General features: G+C 42.3%; 1 protein-coding gene across 4 annotated transcripts in view; it reads left to right on the forward strand.

Annotated features, from left to right (window-relative positions):
• Positions 1 to 16,818, forward strand: part of LOC135108261 (zwei Ig domain protein zig-8-like) — a 37,345-nt gene extending 20,527 nt beyond the window's left edge. For 2 of the 4 annotated variants that reach the window (XM_064019020.1, XM_064019025.1), the window contains 8 exons: positions 806 to 1,020; positions 1,266 to 1,473; positions 5,947 to 6,116; positions 7,881 to 8,012; positions 13,920 to 13,998; positions 14,433 to 14,560; positions 15,411 to 15,579; positions 16,537 to 16,818. In XM_064019020.1, coding sequence (XP_063875090.1) covers positions 1,278 to 1,473; positions 5,947 to 6,116; positions 7,881 to 8,012; positions 13,920 to 13,998; positions 14,433 to 14,560; positions 15,411 to 15,579; positions 16,537 to 16,652 — 990 coding nt within the window. In that variant the 5' untranslated portion in view covers positions 806 to 1,020; positions 1,266 to 1,277 and the 3' untranslated portion in view covers positions 16,653 to 16,818. Of the gene's footprint in view, positions 1 to 805; positions 1,474 to 5,946; positions 6,117 to 7,880; positions 8,013 to 13,919; positions 13,999 to 14,432; positions 14,561 to 15,410; positions 15,580 to 16,536 lie in introns of all 4 variants that reach the window. The other 2 variants (XM_064019035.1, XM_064019012.1) reach the window with 2 other exon arrangements.
• Positions 16,819 to 19,680: the final 2,862 nt, after the last annotated feature.

A 19,680-nucleotide genomic window follows, 5' to 3' on the forward strand; every position in this document is an offset into this window, starting at 1 on the left:
CTTCCTTCCCTTCGCGTCCCCCAAATCATTTTCAGGAGCCATGATAGTGAAACGTACCCAAAACTTTACTCCAACGACTCTGATTCTGCCCAGTGCACCATATTAGTGCTAAGACTGAGAAAATGACTTAAATAAAAAGATAACTGTGGTGAACTTCTAATATCACACCATGGGAGTAGATTTCTGGTTCATGATTTACTTGTCAGCAGACGCACAGCCTCAAGCCGTAATATGGGACGCTAATTAGCTTGTATAGGTGTCTTATATAATGGTAATTGCAGCAACAATCGCAATACTTTTTGAACACATGTCTTTGAAAGCCATATAGATATTTTCTTCTAATGACGTGAATTTATATTTAATTAATTCCTCTTGACGAGGCAGAAAGATTTTCAATAGGTCGGGAATGTGAACGACATTCTTGATTTTTATGCAACTGTCGAGGATTTCTACAAAGTAAAATATGTTACCGTGGCTTGCAGCCAGTAGAATTGCAATCAGGAATATGCAATATGTGTGATTTGCCAAACTGCATTATTTGTGGGCAAACTTTAAAAAATCACCCCAGAGGATTTCTAGCCAACTTATCTTTTTTATTTCTCTGATGCAGGCGAGCGTATTTCATAACGGGTGTGCGGATTATAAACCGTTGCTGGTTGTTCACAGAAATGTTAGACATGCAAGGCCACAAGGCCAGTATTGTGTAATGTAACGCATTAGCCATTAAAAGGTTTCGTTTACAAAACACAGTGGATTTCGGTGCTAGTTGCCTAGAAAGATTCAGCTTCATTCTCTGTTGTTTCAGGAAGCCTGGCTGGGACCAAGAGCGAAGCAACCTCCTGGACCGTGCCTGAGGTGAAGGTGACGTCGGAGCTGGGACCCGGCAGGTGTGTGTGGCTCTCTGAAACTGCCCACTCTCACACACCACTGGGAAATAACTGTGAAGCCTTTGTGCATTAAAAGGAATGTGTTTCCAAGTTTAAACACTTTGCTGCATCGAAGTTTCGACAAGTTTTATGGGTAAAAATAACGGCCGTACACACATAAGGGTGAAATGACCATCACAAGCTCTTGAAGTCAGCGTTAGTTATTAAATGATACTGTAATAACAACTTTTCGTTGATTAGAAACTAATGAATATAATAATACCCCAAAGAACTAGTAATGTATAAGTGAAAATCAGGAAAATTTCAGTATTGAGATCATATTTCAGTAGTCAGTGCGAGGCAAGCAAGCATGTGTGTAACAATTTAGGCACCCGTCAGGAATGTTGGAAAATGTCTTGGAAGAAAACAGGAGAGACAAGAAAAGTGAGTTGTTGGGTGATGGGGGAGCAAGAGGAGAACGTGGGAAGCCCCAGTCCCCTGCGCGGCCTACCTCGCACTCCTCGGCCCACACTACCCGTCATACATAAGCACGTGAAACACGAAATGGCAACATTCACGTGTGTCCTTTTCATCCTCTTTTGTACAGGTAAGACGAATGAATGCCATAGGTGTATAGCATGTGTGATGCAACTCAACAATTGGGCTTTCTGATATAACTGTTGCTTGATATAACAATTTTACACCAGACTGAACTGCCTCTCACGTTATAAAAGTAAAGTTTTATGTGACTTAATCTAGACTTCCACGAGCACATTTCATCGGAGCGACTCATTTCCATAATACGAGAAAACGGGCGCTTTTTCCCCTCCCTGCCGCTCACATTTCCAGGTTGTATTTCTCCTCCTTGTTGTTATAAGCCTCCTGGCCTTGGGGCGAGGTCCCACAGCTTTAGGTTTCCCTCGGCGGCGAGAAGAGCAGGGAGAAATCTGACCAGGGAGTTTGGCACAGAGCCTCGTAGTTGTAACTTGCAGCCTTAACCGGAGGGCCTAATTCTGCCACTGCTCTATGATAACACTTGGGCTGAAAGGCACAAAGGTAGAGGGAAAATAGGTGTGCGCGGTACATCAAGTACATCTGTAGTACAATGGGGGCACTGGCAGTGTGTGTGTGTGTGTGTGTGTGTGTGTGTGTGTGTGTGTGTGTGTGTGTGTGTGTGTGTGTGTATGAAAGCAATATATTTTCCTTAGTTCATGTCAAACGCCATAATTCATCTACGAAATATGTTAGTGTTTTATTATCACTTTCTTACACGGATTTTGAAACAAGAATGTATCTTTAACAGCTGACCCATTTGTGTCAAGATTTATGGCTTCCTCATTGTCAGCAACTTTTTCTGTGTTATATGAACGTAGATGGCATATCTTACGTCTGTCATCCTACAATGTGCGTGCATGATGGCACGTGTTTTTGAGGAAGGAAAAACATTTGCACTATAGTGATACTTGCCGCTTTTTTCCCCATTCACGCCGCGCTCCTTATGACGTGAGTGAAAGAAACATATACGACACGCAATTAATTTTATTTCTATATTAGTTTTTTTTTTTATGATGACACTTTTTTCTTTTCTTTTTTCATTTTGTTTCGATCAAAAGGCAATCCAAAAGTAGAACTCTTTCGTTATAATGATTAAATAAGGAAAAGACACAAAATTTTAAGACGGAATCAGATTTCATCCTCAAAGTGCCTTGAAGGTTGAAGCGCCTCCTGAAGACCCAAGGAGAAAAGCTTCGTGGCAGGCAGTCTGTTTTCAGGTTTATTCAGAAGACACAGATACTGGAAAATACATTAACCTGTAAAGTATACATAATATAGACATGGATGCTATGCAACTTAATATGCTATATGTATTTCTCTCTCTCTCTCTCTCTCTCTCTCTCTCTCTCTCTCTCTCTCTCTCTCTCTCTCTCTCTCTCTCTCTCTCTCTCTCTCTCTCTCTCTCTCTCTCTCTCTCTCTCTCTCTCTCTCTCTCTCTCTCTCTCTCTCTCTCTCTCTCTCTCTCTCTCTCTCTCCCCCTCCCCGACGAGAAAATAATACTAATGTCATAAAGTTCACTTATCTTCAATGGTGATTTTTTTTTTATGTCATGGTTGGGAAATTCACAGAAAAATATCCGCAGTAGCGATAAAGTGTTCCATGATGCAAAATAGGAGATTTAAATTCTCTGAAGAGACTTGCGAGGTCGCCATGGGCACTCCCTTAGCGGAACGACCGTTAATGACAGACAGGTTGTGTGCAGAACTTATTCCTTATTGAGAACCAAAGAGATGCTTAAAGTACATATTGTTTTGTGCGTAACCTGCTCAAGTTGCTCTAGATATTCTGCGAACCAAGCCAGTTTCGAAGGCCCCAGGTGAACTTCGGGCCCCGTGCCAGATTTTCAGGCTTCGCTGAGCCTTCACTCAAAATGACTGGCACTTTTCATTTCCTTGCTAAGCCCATGGCAAGGATCCTTTCCGCTTAACCTTGACCCTCGCACTTTTTTTTTTTTCTGCGTTATCAGGCAAATGTGTTTATCACGCAAATACGTTGAACTAAAGAAACGAATTACATGATACAACGGTCAAAAATTGTTGTAGAGTTACTGAAACCAAACAAAGCCCTTAGGCTCAAGAAGGAAAACGAGAATTTGCCGCCGTAGCATCTTGTAGCTTCAAGTATATCGTGTAGGCTTCGTTCGGAATCTTGAAAAAGCCAGCGAGATTGGAAGCGCCACTGGTCTGGAAGGAGGAAGAGGAAGAGGAGGGGATAGAAGAGCCAGGGTAAGAATAGTACGCGGCGAGGAAGAGAGAGAGAGAGAGAGAGAGAGAGAGAGAGAGAGAGAGAGAGAGAGAGAGAGAGAGAGAGAGAGAGAGAGAGAGAGAGAGAGAGAGAGAGAGAGAGAGAGAGAGGGAGCATTGTTGAGTTGAGGCAAAAAGAGTAGGATAGAGCACCTCAGTTACTTGAATGACAGATGTGCGGGCAGATTTTGGGCGGGCGAGCATTACAACGTGGTAAAGAAAAGATAGCCTCGTTTTTTTGAAGTTACAGACACACTCTCCGAGGAAGATAGCGTCACAAACTACCAAGTGTGAATCAGGGAACGCCGAAGGAGGAAAAAACAAAAGGACTAGAGATAAAGCGGAGACGGAAATACTGTATGGGGCAGAAAGGGAGAAGGAAGTTTACGAGGCTTCAGTAATGGAATGAAGGGGGAGGAAGGGGGGAAATAGAGGCAAGTAGCAAGTGGGATCGTATGTAAAAAGAAGGTACACATGTCAGAGAGAAGTAGCGAAGGGAAGAAGCATGGTGGAGGAGGAAGGAATGTAGAAGGTACGAGAGGTGTAGGAAATGCATGAGGAAGATGAAGCGAGAGGACCAAAGGAGATGAAGAGGAAGGGGAGGAGGGAGAGGAAGAAGAGGAATTTTGATGGATTTCAATTCCCTCAGCACTGTATAAAAAAAAAAAAGAAGTGGATAGCCTTTTGGTTATTGCACTAAGGTTACGGCGAAAAAAAGGAAATGTAGTTATTATGGAAATATTATGTGGGATGCCGTAAATTGCATTCGCTGGATGTAATAGCATTTTTAACGAAGCGAGAGTATTTTTAATGCACCACTATATTGTAAGTGTGTGTGTGTGTGTGTGTGTGTGTGTGTGTGTGTGTGTGTGTGTGTGTGTGTGTGTGTGTGTGTGTGTGTGTGTGTGTGTGTGTGTGTGTGTGTGTGTGTGTGTGTGTGTGTGTGTGTGTGTGTGTGTGTGTCTGTGTGGGTGGGTGTGTGTGTGTGTGTGTGGGTGTGTGTGTGTGTGTGTCCCTTCGATACGTTATGTGTATATATTATATTTATGGGTGTAATTATCCACCAGCAAAACCACTCACCACACAAACGTCCACGTAATTGAACAAACGCCATCGTAAGTCCACGCCAGGAGCGCTTATAAGAGTCTACAGCTTGGCATATGTAACATTTAGCTGGGAGTTTTATCCCTCGCCGCAGCCACTCATTCTGCAGCCGAGGACGCTCCCGCATGCTGGTGTGCGTGCTGGCGTGTCCCTCGCCATCAAACAGCTATACTTTCCTGGCTGCTGGTTTCAGAGCTTGGCACAAATTTAACTTATTCCGGCCATTTTAACGTTAAAAATATGAACTGCTTCATTTCGTATTTGAAAGAAAATAACTCTGAGTGGCATGAATTTATTTGCTCCACTTAGCCTTGCTGTCCGAAACGGCAGCCCAGTGCAGTGTGTTTATACAGCTGCTATTCCGAGTGATCGTTAATCTCCTCTCTGTTACTAGACTGACGCTCCTAGGATTAGTGGTTGCTGGTGCCACAAGGGGACATCTATGACGGATTCAGTCTGGCCGGGAGTGTGTACGAGTATACATAACATCTATACTACGTACATTTTTCTCTCTCTCTCTCTCTCTCTCTCTCTCTCTCTCTCTCTCTCTCTCTCTCTCTCTCTCTCTCTCTCTCTCTCTCTCTCTCTCTCATCCACCGCGTATGGTACCTCACATGGCACACAACCATCCTTTATATCTTCCCATGCTGGGACGACCGCCCTTCCCTTTCCCTCCACCACAGCTCGGCGCTACTCTAGCCTTGCCCTCCACAATCATCGCCTTGTTCCTTGAGTTCACAAATGCTCGCCGGCGCCTCCACTTTGTTCCTATCAGGGGTGGCATTACTCTTCCGTATTTACATAAGGAGAAGCTCGCTATTTGGGTAGTAGACGCAGTAGACAAAGATATACTCTGTTGTAATACATTTTTCAAAAGAGCAGAGAGGACAGTGCAAAATATATCTGGATAACATTGTAAACTTTAAACCAAAATTAGAGTAAAAGAGGCGTAAAAAGCGGCAGGAGAAAATCTAAGTTTGCCAGTGAAGCTTCAGAAATTAAATTAAGTACTTCATTATCTCCTTCACTAACTCAGTGAAAGTTTGCAGCAGAAAATTAAAATAAAATTAAAGAATAATAATTAAATAACTATAAACAAAAACAAAAAGACTACCTGAGTGAGACTTCCGTTGTAGTTGTTGACATTTCCTTGTTTTTATCCCCTTTGTGTGTGAGAGGGGAGGGCCACGTCCAGGAGGGCCGCGGGCCGCACCTACAGTACCACTCCGCCACGCTACCCCCTCCCTCGCCGCCCCAGCTGGACCCCTCACACTCCGCAGACGTCACCGCCCTGGCTGGCAAGACGGCCATCCTCAACTGTCGCGTGCACAACGTGAACAACAAAACGGTGCGTGCAACAACCACTCCTCGGGTAGTAGTGTTAATGACTGTCCCTGGTACTGGTGAAATATTAGTAGTAGTAATAGTAATTATCAGCAATAATATAAGTAACACACACACACACACACACACACACACACACACACACACACACACACACCACCGAGAGGCTCTGGAGAAGTTTGGAAGGGGACTACTGCATCATCCACGTCTCAGACACATGCTGCCGCCTGACGCGCCTCGCCCGGTCTGTGCCACCAGACACCACAACAAGATAACGCCTCTAAAGGCGCCGCGCACGGACCGGTACAGACTCAGCGCGATTCCCACCATGGTGCGAGCCATCAATCAATAGTATTTCCCTTCTAGATTAGACTTACCTTTAGGATTAATGTTAAGTATTTCCCCACCCCCTCTGTACATTTTCAGTTTGTTAACTGCCTAAATAATAAACCGTTTATTATTATTATTATTATTATTATTATTATTATTTTTATTATTTTTATTATTATTATTATTATTATTACACACACACACACACAATAAGTATTAGTATAATTAGGCTCTCTCTCTCTCTCTCTCTCTCTCTCTCTCTCTCTCTCTCTCTCTCTCTCTCTCTCTCTCTCTCTCTCTCTCTCTCTCTCTCTCTCTCTCTCTCTCTCTCTCTCTCTCTCTCTCTCTCTCTCTCTCTCTCTCTCTCTCTCTCTCTCTCTCTCTCTCTCTCTCTCTCTCTCTCTCTCTCTCTCTCTCTCTGTCTCTCTCTCCCAGCTCAGTAATCGCATGCACCATACACACACAGCTCCGTGTCTCCACTCCACACACTGCAGGTGACGCATCTTCACGCCGTCACGGAAGACAAAAGCAATATCACGACGTCTGGGGAATCATGTTTCGCGTCAGTGTTATTACTCTCTTCACAAACTGCTTCCTGACAGTCATCCTCGTAAATCAACATTCCACAAGGGGCCTCACAGCTTCCAGCGCCTCCACTCCGATTCGCCTCCCTACGCCCACGCACTCTTAAAATTACACGCAATTTGTTCCACTTGAATGTATACAAGCAGAATGCAATAATGAAAATATGGCCTCATAAAATCCACCGTATTCAATATGCATCACTTAACGAGAGAAAAGATATGAGCGAATACAATTTTAGTGCTGCGGTGAAAAAAGAGAGGAAAAAAAAGTTATGCATCACTTCAGCAATAAAAGTTTTGATCTCCTCACTAATGGAAAGCATGCCCGCGGCGATGTAACGAAAACATTCCGCAAATACTGCTATAATAGAAATTTTAATCAACAGCTGCAAAAATATTTCATATCAACGGCTCTGTGACAGCCACAACACGGTTCCCAGCCCCACCCCGCCCCTCACGCACTACCCTCGCCTCTCCACCAGTGGAACCATTTCCTCAACATTACAAGCCGAGGTCCCTCGACGATCACCAGATCTGCCACCTGGAAATGTTAGGACTATAAGTTTGCACGATATTGTAAATACTCCAGCTAAAAGAAACTTTTGTCACTTTGCAGTTTTCTTTTGCGCAACTGATATATATATATATATATATATATATATATATATATATATATATATATATATATATATATATATATATATATATATATATATATATATATATATATATATATATATATACTCGTATACGAGATATATATATATATATTCTTTAATTTTCATCGTCTATATGTTTCCGTTGGCAAATCTTCACCTTCCTTGGTAAACAAAGAACACTTTCTCCTCACGCAGGTGTCTTGGGTGCGGCACCGTGACATACATCTGCTGACGGTGGGCCGCTACACCTACACGTCCGATCAGCGATTCAGGGCGCTGCACGAAGATGACTCCGACGACTGGCTCCTCAAGATAAACTACGTGCAGGTGAGGGCAGTGTTCTCGGCAGGGCAAGGTGAGGGAGGGAGGGAGAACTTGGACCCCCGTACACCGCAAGGGGTGCGGATGGAGGACAGTGGGGGGAGGGGAGTGAACTTTGCACGAGGAACTCACATAGATCTCTACGGTGGTCGTGAGCGCTAAATGACGCAGCGTGGCACCACACCACACTTTTAGAGATATGAATGTGTTTCAAACTTATGACTACAGTACTGCTACTACTACTACTACTACTACTACTACTACTACTTCTACTACTACTACTACTACTACTACTACTACTACTGCTGCTGCTGTTGCTACTGCTACTACTACTACTACTACTACTACTACTACTACTACTACTACTACTGCTGCTACTATACTATTACTACTACTACTACTACTACTACTGCTACTGTTACTGCTACTCCTACTCCTACTCTACTACCACTACTACTACTACTACTACTACTACTTCTACTACCACTACTACTACTACTACTACTACTACTACTACTACTACTACTACTACTGCTACAACTGCTACTACTCCTGCTACTTCTGCAGGAGTATATATATATATATATATATATATATATATATATATATATATATATATATATATATATATATATATATATATATATATATATATATATATATATATATATATATATATATATATATATATATATATATATATATATATATATATATATATATATTCTACAACTGACCATTTTCGTTTTTCACTTCTGATATTGATAAATTTGTTGAACTTTTTTCACTAGTTTATTTGTGTTTCCACTAAAAGGTCATATATGTAGAAGGTTTCGGTGGCAGGACTGTCAGGAGATAATTAAAGTTTTTTTTTTTCTATGAACAACTGAGTCAGATTAATGGTGCAGTACGCACTATGATGAGAGGTGAAATGGGTACCAGCAGAACACAGCCATCGCAGTGTACAGGCGTCGATATGTCAGCGTTACTAGGATATGATTAACAGCAAGAGGAGAGTGCGGGGAGGGAGTATTACGCACCCTTCCTTAATTCTGAACTGCAATGAAATGGGAGGGAGTAAACCTTTCTTTCTTTCTTTCTTTCTTATTTAGTTTTAAGAGGAATTGATAGTTGCAGCCTGTCAGCTGTTGGGACCAGTTTTATTTCTATAGACGCTCGCTTGAGGGTAACGAATGGCGCGTGTAGAGGACGAGCCCCAGGCAGAAGCAACAGAGCACAATTAAAGTAACAATTAAGTGACTTCTTTGATCCCTACACTTTGCCTTTATTGCCATTCATTTTATTTTCCTTATCTTTGCATCATGTTGGGGCTCGCTATGGATTTTACTTTCAATCAGAGGACGAAGCTACTTGTATGCACAGCAGTGTTATGTGAGGTTTTAAGTCTGTGTTTCTGATCAGTGCCGAAAATATTATTCTTGTATCGCTGTATACTTGCTATGCTTTGATTAGTTGTTTCAGTAACTTTCGAGACGAGTTACGATACATTTATTGCCACTTATGTTTAGCTAAATATAAATAGGCTTATTTTTTTCATTAAGTGTTGTGTTTTATTTTAGAAACATTATTATTTTTTTTCGAGTGAGCTTTACTGAAACAATGGAGGTGTAATTCTGACTGCCTTGCAACACCAACCTTCATTCCATAAATCAGCTTATGATTATGATCCCCTTAAAGCCCTTACGTTCCCATCCGCTTCCTCCTTCACCTCATTTATTCCTGCACTTTACCATCCCGCTGTGAATTCATGCCTTCCTTTACCTCTTTCCTCACAACTTAGAGCGTTATGATCAATGTTTTAAAAGGCACTCAACCCTTGCCACCTCGAGCCTTCGGCCAGTTCTATCTCCTGCCGCGGGTCTCCTCTGTTACCCTTTCGAACAAACTCCCTCTGTAACTTATCGATATTTCCCCTAACCGTTTCTCTTCAACAGCCGATTGCCTGCAGTTCACGTTAGTATTTCCGTGATTGCGCTGTGGCCTCTTCCATGCGTTATGGAACGGTAGTTTACTTGTATTATCTTCTTTTCGTCTGATTTTATGATGTAAGATTCTGAAGACTTAATGTCACTTCAGAGTTAAGAACTCACATAGGGAAGAAAAGCGAGAGCACGACAACGGTGCTTGATCAACTAGAGTCGCTAGGTTTATCTGGAAGACACGCTCCCTCCCACCTGCCACTTTTCTGGAGGACAACTGACTGGTGCACTCATGTTGTCACTTCTCCAAACTTTCATATTTAGGATGTTTTCAGTCACCTTAGAAATTAGCCTTGCCCTTAGCTGATATTTCGAAAATATCAATACGAAAACAACATTAACGTAAAAATATTAAACATTCAGAAGAAAAATGCTGAAACAAACATGTTATTTATAAGAACTCCGTAACTGTCGACACGCGCCACAGGAGACATGGCGGTTCACCCTCATTTGGTACTGGGGCGGATGGTACTTGATCCTCAAGACAGATCGGCCTGAGTGCAAATAGGCCTCAGGACGTTTGGTGCTCGAGACACTTGGTTTCCAAACCACTTGGTCCCTAAAATTTCTCTAGACTCAGATGTCTGGACTACAGGCTTCGTGAAGGCAGCATGTGGATCCGCGCTCACCACCTGATAGAAGCCTTTAAGTGGTATAAGGGTTATAACAAGGGGGATGTAAGCAAAATTCTTAGGATCAGCAACCAGGATAGAACAAGAAATAACGGATCCAAGCTTTAAAAATTTAGGTTTAGGAAGGAAATAGGAAGAAATTGGTTCTCAAATAAAGTGGTAGCTGAGTGAAACGGACTCAGTAATCATGTTGTTAATGCTAGAACATTAGGGAGCTTTAAGAGAAGGTTAGACGGGTTTATGGATGGGGATAATAGATGGAAATAGGTAAGTATATTTCATACAGGGACTGACACGTGTAAGCCTGGTCGCTTCTTGCAGCTTCCCTTATTTCTTTTGTTCTTATGTTCTTATATAACGTTTGCCAACCCATCCACTATTTACTCAACCACAGCCACCCATCCACTCAACCACTCAACCATATCCACCCTCTCATATCCACCCACCCGCAGCCGTAACTCCATCCATCTATCCACCGACTCAACTCACCCACCAACTCACCTCCATTATCCCAACCACCCAGTCACCCATTTAACCACATCCACCCATCCACCCACCGAACACTACCTATAGGCCCACCCATCCCATCCACACTCACCATACCATCCAGCTACCAACCCACCCACCCTACCATTCTCTGCACATTGACCTACCCATTCACAGCTACAACCACCCATTAAGGGAAAATATAGTGACTTTAGTGATTTATAATCCTGTTAAAGTTTGGCATATTAACGTTTGTATTTTTTTTAATTTTCTTACTTCAGCTTCGAGCTAACTTTAAATTATTTGAAAAAAATATTTCATATTTTTAAAAGTGTTTTTCCATTGCTATTCAATCAAATCTGTGGACTTTAGAATTGTTTTTTTTAATCGTGACAAGGTTCCAACTCTTTTTTTACTTTTTTTTCCTATGAATCGTTTATTGTTGCTTCTAAAAACTCTCCCCTCCTCTCTCTCTCTCTCTCTCTCTCTCTCTCTCTCTCTCTCTCTCTCTCTCTCTCTCTCTCTCTCTCTCTCTCTCTCTCTCTCTCTCTCTCTCTCTCTCATTTTTTTTTCGTATTTTAATTCTATAAAGCATTATTGTTCATCGTCAAATGTTAAACTAGCAGTTTTGCACAGCGTGTTGCCCCTTAGGTGTTACCGTCCCCCACCACTGTCCTGAAAGCTTGCATCGCCCGATCGCTTGGTGGTGCCTCCTACACTGTATTAACCACGGCACACCGTAAAGGCCCGTCCAGACTGGGGTGCACGTTGCATAATGTATGGTGCAACTCCTGTTGCCTGAAGTGTTGCGAGAGTGGCACTTTGTCCACACTGTAGCTGATCAACAAGCTGTACAACAGATGGATAGGGGCGACTCACGAAAGTCCTCATCCATTGATATCAGTGACTGCTAGAAAAGGAGAAAACGAGAACGTTGTCGGGAATTCTAATAATGTTTTAATGATAATGTATTAATGACATGCTCCATAAACCTACTCTGGGTACGACCTACAGCCCAATTACACACTAGACCAGCACACGTATGCCGGCAAGCTGTTTATGTTTCTTTCCCCCTCGTGTGTATAATATGCCGCTTGAGTGAATCAGTTCAATGGAATTGGCGTAGCTTGCTTATAACTTTCCGCAGGTAAACATTTCACGGTTATCTTCTGCTAATTCAAAGCAGCTCAAGTCTTAGTGGAAACTCATGTCGTGACATGCAGCTCTACTTTCATCAAGCAATTTGTACTAAATATTTTTAAATCTGACAGCAGTTAGGTCCTGAACAAAAACTTACTCTATGACATAACTGGTGCACCAGAATGTGATCCTGGATAGTGGTAAACTACAGAAAGTTGCTGTCATTTGCACGATTTTTCTTATGAAAAATTCAGGACACACAGTTTTTATCAAGGTGAGGGAGCACACACGGGTGCACCGACGTGTCGGCTGGCCATGTGGGCACGCTGCACTCAAACACCAGCGAACGACTGTCGCCTGTTCTTTCTTTCTAACAGTGACATGGGCAGAACTGCAGTATATGTGTTACTTGTTCCAACAGTGTCTTGAAAAAATACTCTACGCCGAAGTATGAATCCAGAACAGCGCCCGACTTGCAGAGTGAAGCTTCTAGAGACGATTGTTTAACTGAGTAGAGTTCAAAACTATCTTCGTGCTATCTTTTATCTGCCCCCATTGTCTTTGTATGTAGCACAGTCACGGCAGTTTAAACATTGCAGGGTCTACTAGCTGTACCCATAATGCTGGTATTGGTATCGCAGTAAACAATAAAACTAGGAAGCTTACGTGACACATAGGCTATGAATTGAATCAGTGCAAACCAAACCACGGTAATAAAGAAGCATCAGATATTCGTAATGGTGAGGATGTCTTATTCACGTTAATGTCAAAGATGCTCAGATCAGCCGTGAACGGTTCCTGCTGACAACGGTGCTAAGAAAAGGCCTTTCAGAGTTACAGAACTTCGCAGATCAAGGAACATTTGTGTACAGCAACCTGCACTCTTCCGTGAACGCCTTTCTTGTATTTGTTAGAGCGCCACTAGAATTCCTGATGATGCAGAAATTTCGCTTTTATTATTATTATTCGATTATTCATGGAGGTGAGCGTGTGGCAGTGTGGATCACTGACGTTAATAACAATTGATATGACGGATATTTTATCATTAAATTAAGGTTTTGAGAACAATGTGACAATATAAAAACGGTAAAAAAAAAATATTAACCTATGTATATTGTTCACTATTCAGATGATACTGTTGTTTTCTCATAATGTATGTTGATTATAAGAAATTCACCTTCATTTTGCCGATAAATTCTTAAAACGAACTAAAAATAAATCTTACGATCATTTCTGCTAAAAAAAAAATTAAACAAAGCTTGCGATATATTTCTACTATATCCTTAAAACTTCCGATTTCTTTCTGCTGTATTGATCCCTTCCCTTCACCTCCTCCTAATGTGAACCTCTCTTAACTTCCTCCATTTTTCAGCCTGTCCCACTCACTCTCCCTCCTGACCCTCCAGTCTCCTGTGTGGCTGTGTCTCCTCAAAGCCGTCCATCATCCCTGCACCTTCCCGCCGTCACCTCCTTAACTCTAAATCTGGATCAATGTTTCCTCCCCTTCAGGGTTCGTGCCTTCGACCTCCACCTCGCCGCTAGACCTTTAGAATTCCCCCTAAAATCCCTGCCGCCCTTAAATACCACCAATGTTATCGAAGTATCCTATTCTCCTCCTCCCGGCAAGGTGCTCACAGTCTGCCCTCTCTTGCCAGCCTCGTGACTCCGGCGTGTACGAGTGCCAGGTCTCCACCACACCCCCGATGTCGCATTTCATTCGCCTCAGAGTCGTTGGTAAGTATAGAAAATATGTGTGTGTGTGTGTGTGTGTGTGTGTGTGTGTAGGTGGGTGTGAGTGTGAGTGTGTAGGTGGATAGTGGGTGTTTGATATTCTCTCTCTCTCTCTCTCTCTCTCTCTCTCTCTCTCTCTCTCTCTCTCTCTCTCTCTCTCTCTCTCTCTCTCTCTCTCTCTCTCTCTCTCAGACAAAGAGAGAAACTAAAGCATAGTAATTTGCAAGGTAGCAATAATTACTACGAGAGAGAGAGAGAGAGAGAGAGAGAGAGAGAGAGAGAGAGAGAGAGAGAGAGAGAGAGAGAGAGAGAGAGAGAGAGAGAGAGAGAGAATTTAAATATGGAAGAGCACCCATGTAACAGCACATTTTTTTCTCTTTTCTTCTTTTTCCACCGCTTTTTTTTTTTTATCTTTTTTTTTTCCTCGTCACCCTCAGAGCCGCACACACACATACTGGGCGGACCGGACCTGCACGTGAACACTGGCTCCACCATCAACCTGACCTGCTTGGTGGAGTACAGTCCGGAGCCACCAGACTTCATCTTCTGGAGCCACAACAACAAGGTACTTCATCTGCCATATTAGCTCTTCTGTCTCTGCTCTTCTGTTCCTCTCTCTCTCTCTCTCTCTCTCTCTCTCTCTCTCTCTCTCTCTCTCTCTCTCCTCTCTCTCTCTCTCTCTCTCTCTCTCTCTCTCTCTCTCTCTCTCTCTCTCTCTCTCATATTTTTAACTTGTTTCGCCCCTATTTCTACTTGCGTCCCCTGCAACTTTTTCAGCATTTTCAGCAGTACGTTTCACGCTCTACTTCGATTTATCTTTCGTCCTGTCCCTCTTAACCTTTTCTCTTCATAGCGGTCATCATTTTTCTTACCCTTCACTCTTACCTTCCAATGCTCCTCTGTACTTAAAAACACACAGAAACTTCGCCTTATTATGATTTTTTTCTTTCCTTATTTCTCGTCCTTACTTGCTCCTTCACTTCCAAGTTCCTTCCTTCCTTCTCAAGTTGATATAGTTTTTTTTCTCCGAGTTCCCGGCTGCTGCTGGGAGGAGCTGTGTTGATACAAACCATAAGTGCATTTGGACATATACTAAGGAAGTTTATGCTCGGTAATAACATGTCGGGACCTGCACAACACGGCAGTATAAAACGCATGATTGTTATTTTACATTAGCAAAAGTGGACGGGCCGGCGAGAGCGGGGGAAGCAGCTGGTCACGAATAACAGACCACCGCCCCGCTGACAATAGTACTGCTGCATGATTTGTGCTCACCAAAAACGCAGTATAGGTCCCATGACTTTGCGGCGTTCTCTCTCTCTCTCTCTCTCTCTCTCTCTCTCTCTCTCTCTCTCTCTCTCTCTCTCTCTCTCTTCCCCTCATAACCATTTCTCACCTCTTGGTCTTTTCACTAGATAATCAGTTACGATTCGAGCCGCGGCGGAGTGACAGTGATTCTGGAGAAGGGGGACCTCACCACCAGTACTCTGCTCATCCAGAAGGCGAGGGGCTCTGATTCCGGCCACTACGACTGCAGCCCATCCAACGCCGCCCCAGCAAACGTCACTGTGCATGTTCTAAATGGTATATGTTTCTTTTGTCGTGTTTGTTTGTTTGTTTTCTGTTGTCTCATTAACTCTGAAATGTAAACATCCTGAAGCCTTCACTGCCTTGTCTTGATGGGGAGCTGGGTTGTCAAGGAAAAATGCTACGTACCTAAATTGAAGAGTTTTGCGCTAGAGGGTTCGCTCAGGTCAAGTCGCTGCAACGGGTCTTATTCATTTAAACTATTTTGGTCTGCACGGATCCTAAGGCAGGACGCTCCATCATTTGTCATTATGGGGTGGCCAAAGTAGTGACAAAGACTCATCTGCCCCTGAAAGTGAATTTAGGGGAGAATCTCACCGCTGGGTCAATACTGTGAGGTTTCCATCATACTGCCGCCACCTTTCCCTCACTTGGTTCACTTTTCTGTAATCATAATCGCCACCATCATGAGTTTCTCAGAGTTTCCTTCCCACATCATGTCTTGCCTCTCGCTGCCACCTCCGCCACTCCACCACTACTGTGCAACCCACCTCGTTAAGGTGACCAAAGCCTACGTATGATAAATCTATAAAGATAATTCCGGTGTACTTTACGCAGCTAATCCATTCATTTAAGCATTCATACAGTCGGCTGAGATATTGACTGGGTTGGTTGCTGCTCAGTGTTCGTACTCATCATTAATACTATTTTTACGTTAAGCTCTGTAATATTAATGTTATTCTGAAGGTGTGTTATATTTTCTGTTCGCTGCTAGACTCGTATGTGTATCCTCGAAACATGTGCCATGTTTTTTTTCCGTGTTTCTTTGTGTGTGTGTGTGTGTGTGTGTGTGTGTGTGTGTGTGTGATTATAATCTATTTGAATGTTCAAATCTATTTTCATTACAAAATAGAATAGCAGAGATACACTTATATTTTGTAATATAACAGCGGCCAGGCCAGTGACCGTCAACTACTCACTTGGCCGCCACTGTATAACTCTTCTTGTCTGCAGGAGAGCATCCGGCGGCGATGCAGCACGGCGGGCAGAGTGCGTACACCAACTCTTCTCTCGGCAATATCCTCTTCCTGCTAGTGCTGTTAGCAGTCCTGCAGACCACCGTCAAGTAGTACAGCGGGCCACAGTGATACTTGCTGTCCAGCATCATAACTGTGACTCTTGGTAAATCGGGGATGTTTCACAGTGTTGTTCTGCAAGGCCACGAAGCAGTGATTGCACCCGCCTTCAACCACCGATATGCCACAAAACACGAACAATAATATATATATATATATATATATATATATATATATATATATATATATATATATATATATATATATATATATATATATATATATATATATATACACACACACACACACACACACACACACACACACACACACACACACACACACACACACACACACACACACACACACACACACACACACGACAAGAGAGAGTAAGTCGAGGTCAGTGATTCATAATACTTTATCAATTACCCGATTCTAGATTAAGTAAATTTACTTGTAGTAATTTCTTCAGGTCTACATTTTTTTTTTTTTTTCATTCATTGCTTTGTCATCAAATTTTGTGTGAAATCATCATGAACTCTCATGTTTCCCCAGCATTTCCCACTGATGAAGGGAACACTTTCGATTTTGAAGTCAAATAACCTCAGGTGGGCTGGACAACACACTCCCCTGCGCGTTCTATATACGAGCGGTAGTGGGACGACCTTCATTTAACGCCGTGACTGACGCAAAGAATGGTTTCTCTGGATGAAAAATTCATATGTGACAAAATGTCATTATATGAAGGAATTTACAATTCTATTATGATCAACATCAAGAGAAAATCAAACTATTTTATATTTCACTTGTTAAAAAGATACTCGACACAAGAAAGAATTCCAGTAACCACGCTGCTCATTCCTCCAGCTTGCAAGGCATGGCAGCTCCCCCATCACACTGTGCTATTCTGAATCATTCAAAAATACATATTAATAAATAAATAATCATCAGCGACACCCGTCTGTATTAGTCGTATTCAGTGTGAATTCAGTGACTGCTTGACATCGTAAGTTTTTATCTATCCATAAAAATAGCACAGAAATGCTGGAAGGCACCAGTAGCACAGACATCCGTGGCAAGATTACCTCGTGGTGTTTCAGGTACAAATCTCCAGCATACTTGGTGCTGAAGGAAAATTGCCCATAATCGTGAATTTTACAATATATTTGCTTGGCGAATATTTAGTCAGTAAAAACTGTTGATCATAAGTGTGTGTGTGTGTGTGTGTGTGTGTGTGTGTGTGGAGGGAGGGATGGGAAGCGTGGTGTGTGAAGGCATGAATGGCAATATTTGACAGAATGTTACAAACAGTTGCTAGCATTGGAGGAAGATGATTTAATACAGTGACAGGCGATGAAGGGGAGAGAGAGAGAGAGAGAGAGAGAGAGAGAGAGAGAGAGAGAGAGAGAGAGAGAGAGAGAGAGAGAGAGAGAGTGTGTGTGTGTGTGTGTGTGTGTGTGTCACGTAGGTTTATGTTACATATCTCAAACTCAGTTCTTGAGACATTGTTTCGTTCTGTTTGTTTTCTAAATGTGCCAATAATCATGCAAGACACAGTCTTCTAGATCATATTATGAAGTTACATAATAATGAAAAATCTAATTACCACGTGCTTAAGTAGGATGCCCATGAAGTTTATACATACAAAAGTCGTGGTCATTATTTTGAGATGATGATACACTTTTACTTAAAATTTGCTTTCCGCATCTTCAGGGCTTACATTCCTTAACAGAAATTGGCAGAGTAACTGTAAGACTTCTTGTGTATGTAGTGAACTGCGTACGCATATGTGCAGACTCTTCGTGTTCATGTTCTCATACCAAATAATCTGTTGCAGATTTAATTACGTAAATTTAAGTCAGTCGTTCAGTACAACACAATGATAATGTTTGATTTGGCGGTAAAAGCTTCCCTTCCTTTTTCCAATGACACGTGGTTCACCAGCATCACCCAGTGTTCTTCTTCCTCTCCGCGCCACACCTGCATTTTGGACTTCGTCGGCAGCCACCGTTGTAGATGTTGACAGACACCGATCTTTTTTACAGATGTACCTTTTAACATTTTATAGTTGCTGTTCTTAAGTTTCTACGCATTTGTCGTGCTGTAGAAATATGTTGAATGATGTTACAGATGTTTATGATAAAATTGATTGGTCTCACGTTCAAACCATTAATACCTTGTGCTGGTTGATGATCATGTACACTGCTGACAGTACTGGCCCCCTCCCTGCCCAATGTGCTATCTGACACATCCTTGTATTAAATATATTTTTCGTCTCTCTTTACTGTTGTTTTATGTCCTTATAGATTGGTGAGATGTGCAATTGAATAGATTTGTTAAGACTTATAATTCTCAATTAACTAATTATAGAAATATTGCAAAGTGAATAATACAACATTCCATTCACGTTCAGAGGAGCAATACGAGATGCATCATTTGATACCAAAGGAATTTTGAGGACGCTAAAAAATTTATGAAAAGAAAAAGACTAAGTACATATTAATGACCAAATTTCATGAAAACATCCCCAATTACGGTAAGGCATCACGTACTAGTCCGATCACATAAGTACTATCTTCTGTTAAGCATGCACTTCACACTCAGACAAGCTAGCAAGCAGTAATTATTACCAGAAAATATTTTACCGAACCAGTGCACAAGAATCACCCATCATTATTCATGTAAGCCTTCGAGCGTGTGGCGCGCCTCCGCCACTGCATGTCGTCGCTGCCGCTGAGAGGCGTTTCTGGCAAAAATTATGTAGTGGTAAAGATAGATGTCAGGCACTTGTCAAAAATATGATACTGAAAGCATGGCCGTGCATCATTGTGTGTAAGCTTTGTGTGGTGTTACCGCTTGTGACCAGCCAGCGGCGTCCACCTGAACTGCGGTGTTTCAGATACAAGTCTTCAGCATATGTGGTGGTGAGGGAAAGCAGCCATTAATACTGAAACTTTCTGTTCTGTGTGATGCGAATATATTTGTATTTGTTTGTCCTAAAACATGTCAGGTGAGTAGAGATTAATCCTAACGGTCCTCGTGTGTGTGTGTGTGTGTGTGTGTGTGTGTGTGTGTGTGT

Source organism: Scylla paramamosain, chromosome 2 (assembly GCF_035594125.1).
Source record: "Scylla paramamosain isolate STU-SP2022 chromosome 2, ASM3559412v1, whole genome shotgun sequence".
NCBI lineage: Eukaryota > Metazoa > Arthropoda > Malacostraca > Decapoda > Portunidae > Scylla > Scylla paramamosain.